At 37.8% G+C, this 11,120-nt stretch overlaps 1 protein-coding gene across 3 annotated transcripts; it reads left to right on the top strand.

Moving 5' to 3' along the window:
• The first annotated feature begins 1,183 nt into the window (after positions 1-1,183).
• Positions 1,184-10,751, top strand: kras (v-Ki-ras2 Kirsten rat sarcoma viral oncogene homolog). 3 transcript variants are annotated; one of them, XM_066666878.1, is made up of 5 exons: positions 1,184-1,621; positions 3,394-3,511; positions 4,592-4,770; positions 4,953-5,112; positions 6,210-7,106. In XM_066666878.1, exons 2-5 carry the CDS (start codon positions 3,401-3,403, stop codon positions 6,237-6,239), a joined length of 480 nt encoding a protein of 159 aa, XP_066522975.1. In that variant the 5' UTR covers positions 1,184-1,621; positions 3,394-3,400; the 3' UTR covers positions 6,240-7,106. The 3 variants fall into 3 exon arrangements, with proteins under 3 accessions (XP_066522975.1, XP_066522973.1, XP_066522974.1); XM_066666876.1 differs by lacking the exon at positions 6,210-7,106 and adding an exon at positions 7,156-10,751 and having other exon boundaries at positions 1,190-1,621; XM_066666877.1 differs by lacking the exons at positions 1,184-1,621; positions 6,210-7,106 and adding exons at positions 1,630-1,874; positions 7,156-10,751.
• The last annotated feature ends 369 nt before the right edge of the window (positions 10,752-11,120 follow it).

Here is an 11,120-nt window from a genome sequence, read left to right as displayed (position 1 = left end):
TTTTGTCTATGTCCTTTCACAACTATTTTTTTTTGACAGCTACATATACTAACCAGTCCTGTAATGTTAAATCTTCTGTTCACAGTGTCAAAAGGGAGTGAAACACCTCTAAATGTCTGATCTGAGACACTGATTTTCTTCTGTGCAACAAAGATGAAACCTTTAACAAACGTTTATGGTGAGAGTAGCTGTGAATTTCCAGGTCTTTCTTGATTGTCAGATTTTAACTCCATTGAAATTCCCCATGTTTTGCCAATATTTTAATAATTATAATCTCATAGAAAATTGCTCCTGAAAAAAATGTAATACAAAAGGCGTGTGTGTTCTATGTTTATATGTATAGAAGTAGCACTCAGCCTTTGTTTATAAATACAATGGTAATTCAAAATGTAAGATCTCCAATATAAATAGTCAACTCAACAAATAGGTGCAATGAATGTCTACACTGACACCCTGCGCCTTAGACTGGAATTGTCCTGGTTGAAATACTACTACTAATACTACTGCTGCTGCTGATTTACACTTAAATAGCGCCTTTCTAGATACCCAAGTACGCTTTTCAATCAACACTGCTCAGAATGCCATTCCATTCAACACTCAATCCACACACAGTGCTCTCTGGGGTTGCATGTTTTTTTGGATACTCAAATGTATGCATAAGTGGTTTAATTATAATTTAACCAAATAAAGGACAAAATAATCATGAAAAAAAGACAAAAACAAATGTTTTACAAAGAAAATGCTATAATTTATTAAACTGTGAATTGCAGCATGCTTGTGAGTGTGTTTAAAAAAACGTGATTTTGTTTTTTTGAGCGAGGCACATGCTGGCAGAACATACACCTCAAATTCGAAAAAGGAGAGAACAAAGGTTCTGTCGTAGTCGAAACTGAATTTAATCCCTTCCGCTTACCCAAAAATGTAGGCAGAGTACACACATTCTTTAGTCTCAAATAAGCACATTCCATACAGCACTATTGTTCTCTTCGCTGGAAAAGGGCCATCAAGTAATTTTTTAAAAACGTAAGCATCATCTCTCTGTCTAGCTAATACACAAGTAGGAGGAGCCTTGCGGCATATTCGAGATATGCATTGGCTCGAAACACTCAGGATGGAGAGGAGGCTCAGCCAATCACATAGTGGTGCAAGTGTGACGTGTGTCGAACACGTCCCGGTTATATTTAGGGCCTATTTAAACTCGGATACACTCAGCGACCTGCTGCTTTCAATGGAGATTGTTAAAAGCCGGTTACAACATACCGAGCTATAGTTGTCCCCCCTTGTACTTCGTTTCGGTTACGTTACACTAGCAAGTTTATTGTGATCCAGAGTGTTTTTTTTTTTATTTAGCTTGTGACACCAGAAAACTGTTGACAAAACAGTCACCTACTCATGAGTTGATAACGCCCATCGCCTCTTATTGAAAGGATATCGATCTGGACTCGACTGTGTTTATTCCCACATTTTCTGCCCGTAAGGCAGCGAGCACAATGAAAGATGCAAGCTGGGGCTCAAAACAGACAGACTGAGAGGGTTACACGGCTCATGCACACGTTTTAAACACAGTCCAGCCTTTAAGAACTACCGAAACCAGCTGAAAACCCCCGTTTGTGCACTGTGGGTAAGTGCTCTTTAGCTTTAACGTATCCGCCCATATTTGTGTGAAGAGCAGAGCTCCGTCCGTCGAGTGCAGGGAGCAGCAGGCCGAGAAAAGCCGGAGCTGTAGCGGATATAAGACCGATACCAATGTCCCGACCGCGGGCAGTCAGCATTACATCACCAAAATAACACTCGGAACTATGTAAGGGGAGGACTGCAGGCTAAGCTCAGCGTATTTGTCTAATTTCGCGGACGCGGGACTTAAAACGGCAAAGGTAACCTGAGGTCCTTTAACCAGATTTCTCTAAAACACTGTCGGTTCTGTAGACTTGTCTAACGTTTTTTTGTTAGAAATTGTATTATTTTTACCAGCGCGAACATTAAGTCTGGCGCTAGCTTCTAATTCGCACTCTTCTTGTTTGAATTTGCAGTTCCACCTTAAATTGAGCGGCGGTTATATTGTTTTGTAAATTCTGCATGTTACCCATGCACAATTTAAGGTGGAACGGAAAAATTCGAGTAGGAAGCCAACTCCACTCAGAGGGTCTGGGCCCTGCAATGCAGCCCCTGTGGTTTGGCGGCTAAACTCCTTCAAACCCGTTACTAAATACAGATTAACTTATAAAGAGGGCCGTGTCCTGTTTTTTCTTTTATATTTTATTCACCTCTGTCTCGGTTTGTCCTACGAAAATGCGCTTTAGTGCTGTCTTTCCCCGAGCTGACTGGAATTTAACGTTACTGGAGAGGTGGGCGACCATTTTATCGTAATCACGATACTTTTTCTTACCGTGATAAGCAATATATAAATATATTAAAATCACTGAATAGTAGTTCAGTTATAACAGAATATAGCACATAGACGTATTACTTTGCTGTATATGAAATAGTGCGTTGTGTCTGTCAAAATATTGTCTCCACCCCAAGGTACAGCACATTTTTGTGTATTTATACATGCCTTACTATGTAGATCTGCCTAGAATGTGTCCAATTGTTCTATTTTATCATTTTGAGGTAATTTGTAAATTAAGGGATTTTTTTCACGTGATCTGTGACAGGGTTTATCTGCAATGTTTGATGCAGTATTCCTGAATAGGGTGACAATGGACACTGGCACTTTTCCATAAACTTAGTCATGAATGTTAATGAATGATTGACACACAGTGGTATTCATGATAGGCTTGGGCCTAATTTAGTTTAATACTGTATTACCCAGTCTCATTGCTACACCTAACGAGAAATCAGTTAAAAATATTGTAGTCCACTTTCTACTTGTCTTTATGTGCAGAAATACCCCCTCCCCTCCCCTCACCCCCCACCTTTCCTTTTTTCCTTAGCCTTTTTTAACAGGTTTGCATGTAAAGACAACCAGTATCCTAGACAGTGTGGTGTGACTAGTTTTAGTCCAGACCTGTGTGTTTGCTTTTGAGTGACTCACAGGCAATAAAAATTCAACTGAACAAGAACATCTCACTAGAATACAACTTATATTCTTGGCTGAAATTCATATACTGTAATTATAGCTAAGGTCTTTGTATTGTATTGGACACCTGTGTGTGATTCTACACTGCTCAGTGTTTTAAAGATATATGATGGATAACTTATTATGAATGCAAGGAAAATATTTTGTCTCATTTTCAGTGAGAGCATAAGTCAGCATGATGAGAAACATGCTGCTTAAGACAATATTTCTTTTGGTGGGATTAAAGGGTAAAATGTAACGAGGAATTATACAAACCTTATGGTACCCTGTTTCATTTTAAATAATTAACTAATTTTGTGTTCTGTTCAATTCAGGTAAAGAATGACTGAATATAAGCTGGTGGTGGTGGGAGCTGGAGGCGTGGGTAAAAGTGCTCTAACCATACAGCTCATCCAGAACCACTTTGTGGATGAATATGACCCAACCATAGAGGTAAAGTGCATCTGTATGTTTTGTTAACTTTTGACTTATGGAAATGCAGTGGTGTTTAGTCTCCTCTCAAATGAAGGTTCGAAGCTAACCTGCATATGCAACAATCCAGAAAATTAGAATGGTGTGTAAGGGGAAAAAAAAGCGAGAGCTGGTTATTCTGGTTTCAACCATTGGCTTTCAACTTCCTGGTCTAGTGTTAAGTGTTTGAAGTGGCACTTGTGTATGGTCTCTTTTAGATTCAGTAGTTAAGTAATTATAAGATTCCAGACAGCTGTTTTCTGCCTTAAGAAACAAGCCTGTGATGTCTAACAGCCTGAGGATAATTTATAAACCAAGTCTCCATAGTGAATGTGTACCTGTAACACTTTTACCAACATTGCCACCATTTTTTGTAGATTATTGCATGACAGATATTTTGCCTGTTCGTTCATTCATTCATTCATTGTCTGAAACTGGTTTTCCAGTTTAGGGTCATGTTTGGTCCAGACCCAACTCAGAATCACTGGGTACAAAACAAAAACACACCCTAGACTTGAATGGGTCCTTTTGGTCTATTCATCATGAAATTGTCACATCACATGAAGGACAGCCGCTGTCTCCAAATGATGTAGTAAACCAAAAATGCAGATGTATGTTTTTCTTTGGACAGCCATAACATATTAAATAAGGGAGCAACTTTAAGGGGTTTGAGTGGCAAGTGACATGACTGCAACCATGACAGTTCCATGGTGAAATATTCAATGATGTAAAATAGGGCTGTCACTATTACTCCCTTACAATATAGCAGTTACAGTCTACATGACGTGGAGATGTGTATCGTCAATTTGCTTAATGCTTATTCATGTTTTTAAGCAGATCTTTATTGCATGAAAAACAAAACACCTTCTTTTACATTTTCCATAGTTACTTTGTACCGTAATGAATTTGCTCTTAATGTTTGAAAAGAAATGCATGGTTTATATTTGCACACTATATATTTTTGACCTCATAATTTAAAATTTATTTAATGTGTCCTTTTAGCTAACTAATAATGACAACCTAAGTGACCACTGGTAATTGTTATGTATTACTCCTGTGTAGGATTCATACAGAAAACAGGTGGTGATTGATGGAGAGACATGTCTACTGGACATCCTGGACACAGCAGGTCAGGAGGAGTACAGTGCCATGAGAGACCAGTACATGAGGACAGGAGAGGGCTTCCTCTGTGTCTTTGCCATCAATAACACCAAGTCTTTTGAGGACATTCACCACTACAGGTGAGATCAATAGAGTTATGAGTAGCAAAGCCACATAATTGGATCACATACCTCCTCTGACCCTTTACTGTATTGACTACTCAATTTGAGCAATGAGAGAAAACGAGCAGTCATTTCGATGGTAGACTCTCTTTTTGCATCACCCTGTTTACCATGTAGCTGTGTCTTCTGTGCTCTTGCAGAGAGCAGATTAAAAGAGTGAAAGACTCTGAGGATGTCCCCATGGTTCTGGTGGGAAATAAGTGTGATCTGCCTTCTCGCACAGTGGATACGAAGCAGGCTCAGGATTTAGCACGCAGCTACGGAATTCCCTTCATCGAGACCTCAGCAAAAACAAGACAGGTACATGTCATTGACATCTGCAGAATGCATTAATTTAACACTTCATGAAGCAGTGAAAAACTACAAACTTTTTTTTTTGCAGTCATCTTTAGATTTTTAAACCAAGATCAGGCTTGTATTTTTAACCAGCCACTCACTCTATTTTTGAGTCCTGTGTTTGAAATGGAACTGATACAACTTAGATAACTCAAGAGTTTATCTTAATATTGGACATGAGATTGCTGAGGACAGTTATGGCAAGCTAATCATGGTGCCAAACAGCTAATTAATATTCTAATCAAAAAGGTGAATCCCATTGATGTAGATAATTTTTTTAAAGTTTTTACCCCAAGCTCTTTGTTGCGTATATAGTCATGAGTTTTACTATACAATTTTACAATACTTTGCAGCTGTGCACCCTTGCAAGTAGTGTTGAATAGTACATTCATTTAGTACACAATGTTTAGTAAACATACTAATAATCAGGATACTTTAATACATAATTCATGTTTGTATCTTAATGGTGTCTAGCTGGCTGTATTTTCGGGTGCTGTATGGCAGACCAATAATTATGAACACTTGTTTGCTGTGCGTGCTTGATTTTCCTTTTGATTTGTTACAGCAGGGGTACTGATTCTATCTTCATGAATTGCTTCATGCATTGTGAACAGTTTTATTGCTAACGCAGTTGTGGCTTTGTTTGGATTTTAATTAAGTTGGCCACAACACCTGATTTGCACTAATCAGGTTTCCGTCTTTAACTATGGGAGATCATTAGTGAAATGGGACAGTGATCAAATGAATACTTGTAGGCTAGTAAATTTTTATTCCAACATACACAACATGTTTCTTAAAGACTTGAGATTAAGTAGGTGGAATCAGGTGTTCTTCTCCTTGTTAATTATGAAAACTTGAAGGCACACTATCACTTTGTGGCTAATAATGTACAGGTTTTGTGACCCTTGTAGAGAATACATGCATATAATAAAATTCAGTTTTATTCTTTCATGAAAAAAGGGAGCAGACAGATTAAATAAATGAGACGGGGGAGGGGTTGTGCAGGTCTGCTCTTTCGGAAATCTCTGATGTTGAATAGCTCCTCTTTTGTTTCTCTGCAGTGCTCAAATCACAACTCCTTGTGGTGCTGAGGACATAAAATAAACTACTGATTCATTCTCTTTCAACTTCTCTGCTTTGTTGAAATATAAGCAAAAAAACATTTCTGATTAAATGGCGCTTGTTTGCTTTATCCATGAATCCATTTCATTACCTGCTTGAATGTTTTGTTTCAATTTTAAATGTTTACTTTTTAATGAGGTAAATTCTGCCTCAACTCATTAAAGGGAACACTACCTTTATTTTTGGCTGCATCCACGTGGTGTAATTTGCTGGGCATTTATATGTATTATGTCAAAACATCTATGAGGGCAGTTCCCTGTCATGAAAACATTAGTGTGAGCCCTAGCGTCCTCCTGGAGCCAAATTCAACCCCGCACCCTATTCCATATGTCTGCCATTCTGTGACACCCAGAGCATCCCCTAATATTGAAGGGAGTTGTGTTTTGCGCTACAGAGAGTGGAGGATGCCTTTTACACTCTGGTCCGGGAGATCAGGCAATACCGGTTGAAAAAACTCAGCAAAGAAGAAAAGACGCCGCGCTGCATCCCACTTAAAAAATGTGTTGTGATGTAAGAGGGGTAAGTTTGGGCTGAGCTTGACCCTCTCTTGCCCTTCTGTGGGCTTCTCCAGCCACTGGCTGCTGGGACACTCCTAACTTCAACCAATCAGTGTGGGCTGTGCTGGGGAGAGCGGTAGAACCTGCCCTAGTAAGCTGATCTGAGAAATGCTGCTTTTTTTTCCCCCTCCAGTTAAAGTTAGGATTTACTGTAGCTGATTCTAGATCAGCATAGCTGGGCAACTTCTGCTGGGGCTAAAAGGAATGGCTCCTGTATCTCTGCAGTTTTGATTTTTCTTCTGATGAAATGTGGTGACATCAGTGTTGTGTTGTCTGTTTACACATGTTTAAATTTGTTTTTCCCCCTCTTACTTGTTTTTTTTTAAAGGGTGTTGATGATGCCTTTTACACATTAGTCCGGGAAATCCGAAAGCATAAGGAGAAGATGAGTAAGGAAGGCAAGAAGAAAAAAAAGAAGTCCAAGACAAAGTGTATACTAATGTGAATAACACCTCCTTTTCAGTGTCAACTCTGAACAGCTGTATTAAGGAACTGCATTTTGTATATTACACTAAATTATTAGCCTCTTCATCATACAGAATGGATTCCCATTTTCCTTCATTAACTATCTTACAAATAAGCTTTTTATTGTCTGGTGCCAGTTGCCCCAAAGTGTTGGTCCTGCATTACCATGTACGTGTAATATGTAAAGGCATATTCATAATGTAATTTTGTTTTTTTCCTGAAAGACAAAATCACCCATATATGAAGAGGGGCAAGGTTTTGATTTTAAAAATGAAGGGGGGGGGAAATAACCACACAAAAAACTGACAGCGTTTCAGCAAATGGCAATAAATTGGCAGTCCGTACAGTTCAGTAGTTCATGGAAATATGTTTAAGTATGAGTTATGTCTAAGGCTTTAATGGAAAAATGAGTGCAGATTAAGACCTGGATGGATGTAGAAATCAATTTTTAAATATTTAGTGCATTCTGTACTTTGTAAAAACATCTGCTGGCTGAATTTGAAGGCATTGGATATTACGCTGATTATAACGATGCATCCTTAAATAGGACCAGCACTGTTTGGGTTGAATTTTGATATCCCTCCACTGTGTAATAGAAGAATATTGATTCCCTTTTTGGGATTTCACATTTGTTCTCCCGCATGTGAACTTCCATTGTAGTCTATTAACAAATCAACATGTAAGAGTTTGCTAGTGTGTGGGTGATAATCTCTTAACCTCACTGACTGTTTTTCATATGCATGCTGTTCTTTGCCGTGTTCTCTTGGGAAAGACAAGGAAAATACTGTGTTAAACAAACAATGTCATCAATGTGGGGAAGTTGAACCCCCTTGGGTTCTTAATATGCTGACATGGTCTTTAACAGTGTTGGTTAATTTAATGTAAACATAAAGGTTGAAATGGAAAAAGTAAACTTTAAAATGTTGGTGTCCCAGTCCTACCACTGAGGTTTGTAGTTGTAGTGTTCTAATGAAGTTTCAAATAAGTGGAGGTCCCTCACTGCTCTTCTCTTACCAGCAGAGGGTGTTACTTTTGTAAGATTTTAAAAACCAACAGCCTCTGGGTGGAATTAGATTTTCTTTTTTTCTGAGGAGAGTATCATGACCTCGACATAGGCAGTTGACCACTAGTAATAAGTTATAAATCTACTGATGCAGATTTGTTGGGGGAGGGGCTTGGGGGGCGCAAACAGACCAAACAAATGCCTTGTTTCAAAGTGCTGCCATAAAGATTTTAACACTGGCTTTGCAGAAGCCCAATTCATGACTCTAGTTGCTTACTTTGTTTGTGTGTCATCATCTGTATGTGTTCAGAGACCGAACAATGGGTTAATGAGTGAAAGAATGCAGTGTGGTCTGCTTTTTTCAAAGTCTTTCCAGAATTGGCTCTGCAGGACTGCCTTTTGAAGTTTTTTGAAATGTAAATGGCTGATGAAAACACATAATGGCAATATGTACCGTAACAACAATTACATTTCAGAAGTAAGAGATGTTACAATATTGCCTTTTGGTATTCATCTTATTTTTCTAATGCCATGGGTCCTTAATCATTGTTTTTTTTTTTTTTTATTACTTAAACCCTTTATTATTACACAAGTGAAAATGTCTGATTTATTGCTAATGCTGCATCTCAAGGAGGCTAAACAGAAATCAGGATAAACATTATTATGCAATGTTAATGCAGGTAAAGGGTATTTCAAGCTGTTTTGTTACCTTTCTCCCTTTAAAATAAGGTGACTTAATAGCACTCTGTAGTCAAATTAGCCGTAGAAAGTCTGTGCAAATCTCTCTCTCTCTCTCTCTTTCTCTCTCTCTCTCGGTGTGCCAATAGCAAAACATATTTTAAAAAAAAACTTTGTACAGTTGTGATATTGAAAGATGGATATTTTGTAAATTGTGCTTCATTTTGTTTGTTGAAGTCAATGTCACTTTAATAGTTAAGAGGAACTCTCTATGTAAGTGACTTGTGTGTGAATGAGAGAGAGGCTCTTGGTGTGTGTTTGAGTGAGAATGACCAGTTATAACGCCATGCTGATCTACAATCAGTGTGGTGGTTCCCAGATCAAATTATTTTTTTTGACATTATCACTCATATTTAATGTATAATAAAGTGATAAAGATGATTGACAGCCTCTGTATTTACGTTTAGAAGGAAAATAGTATGTTACTGGTTGGATGGAGTAAAAATCTGGGTATTTGTAAATATGTCATACTGGGAGTAAGGCCTGGATTGTACAGGTGAATGATCTCCTTTTTTAAATAATTCCTTGTTTACATTCCAAGCCCAGTCCAGCAGAGAGCGCTGTTCTCACGTGTAGAAACCAGGCCATATTTCAGGCCAACATTATGCTGTCTCCATCATTGGATTAAAACTACACACTCATGAATATTGCCTGATTTAATCTATAGCAGTGTATCATCTTCAAAGGTTGGAGGCCTAATTAAATGGACCCTATGAAATTAAATTGTAGCTCTGTATTAGACTTGAAATCCAGCTTATATAGCTGGTGGTGAGATAAATAAGCATTGTTCAAGATTGGTTTAACATCAGGTAAGCCCGTGTTTTATTTAATCTGATGAAGCATTTCTCATTAATAATACACAAATTCAGTTGCAATCAATAAAAGGAACGTGCTGGGAAATGTATTTGTTTATTTTTTTTAATTAAAATTTGGATGATGGATAGTGTCATTGTTTATGTAACATTGGCATAGATGTAAAATATTATTTAAAAAAATTGGCATTCATCCATTCCAGCCTTCTGCTTGAGGAACGAATAATGGATCCTTGTTGAAATGAACTATATCATGGTTTTAAAAAATACTATTTAATTTAAGGTAGTGTTGCTTATTGTTGCATGGAAGCAGCTGTGTCTTCAACTAGTCAAACGTGAAAGCCACAATTCTGTATCAAATGTCCACAACTGGGAACCAATGATAGTGTGGGTCTGGAACATATCAGTCTGATCAGGGATAATTACTGTAGTCTTCTAGTTTACTCTTCTAAGATGCCTTTTTAAAGCAGGATTTATATCATTGACAGGTTGGAGGTGTAATAAGATGTTATAACCTATTTGACAGTTTGTTTCTTGTTAAAAGGCAACATTAAACCAGATATTTCAGGATGCCCCACAAAAAGCCAACCAAATTTGCATATCTGAAATATCTGATACGGCTGGGTATTTTCATTAAAATATTGTTGTGAAAATCACATCTCATTATACAACATCTAGATATAGAACTTTTTTGCCTAGGTGAGTATTTTTAAACATGAGGTGATTCAGCTAGTTAATACTAACCCCTATTCCCACTGGACTGCATTGAGATGACCAGCTGCTGTTACCCAAACTGTGCTCTGGTGATGCTAACTCCTTTTTTGAAACCATTCAAAACAAGGGCACTTTTATCTTGGTGACACAAATGAACCACAACCAGTAGGATTGAACACGATGACCTCAATGCTGTTTATATATATATATATATATATATATATATATATATATATATATATAAACAAAGGGAAATTACTTCAGTTGCTGAGATTTTTGTACTTTGTAATCACAATTAAAATGTGTTTGGCAAAAATTCATATGTCAAATTTGTTAATATCATTCATTTGCTCATTGTCTGTAAGCACTTATCCAGTTCAGGGTTGTGGTGGGTCCGGAGCATACCTACAATCACTGGGCGCAAGGCAGGAACACACCCTGGAGGGGGCGCCAGTCCTTCACAGGACGACACACACTCACATTTACTCACACCTAAGGACACTTTTGAGATGCCAATCCACCTACCAACCTGTGTGGTTTTATTTTTCTTTTTTTCTTTTT

This window comes from Hoplias malabaricus, chromosome 4, assembly GCF_029633855.1.
Source record: "Hoplias malabaricus isolate fHopMal1 chromosome 4, fHopMal1.hap1, whole genome shotgun sequence".
NCBI classification, from domain to species: Eukaryota; Metazoa; Chordata; class Actinopteri; order Characiformes; family Erythrinidae; genus Hoplias; species Hoplias malabaricus.
The sequence above is the reverse complement of the archived record's forward strand: the minus strand, read 5'-3'. Positions and strand labels throughout refer to the sequence as shown.

Coding starts and splice junctions, on each gene's coding strand:
- kras (XM_066666876.1), top strand. CDS start 3,401: ATGACTGAATATAAGCTGGTGGTGGTGGGAGCTGGAGGCGTGGGTAAA. Junction 3,512..4,591: donor AATATGACCCAACCATAGAG/GTAAAGTGCATC, acceptor ACTCCTGTGTAG/GATTCATACAGAAAACAGGT. Junction 5,113..7,155: donor CCTCAGCAAAAACAAGACAG/GTACATGTCATT, acceptor TTTTTTTTAAAG/GGTGTTGATGATGCCTTTTA.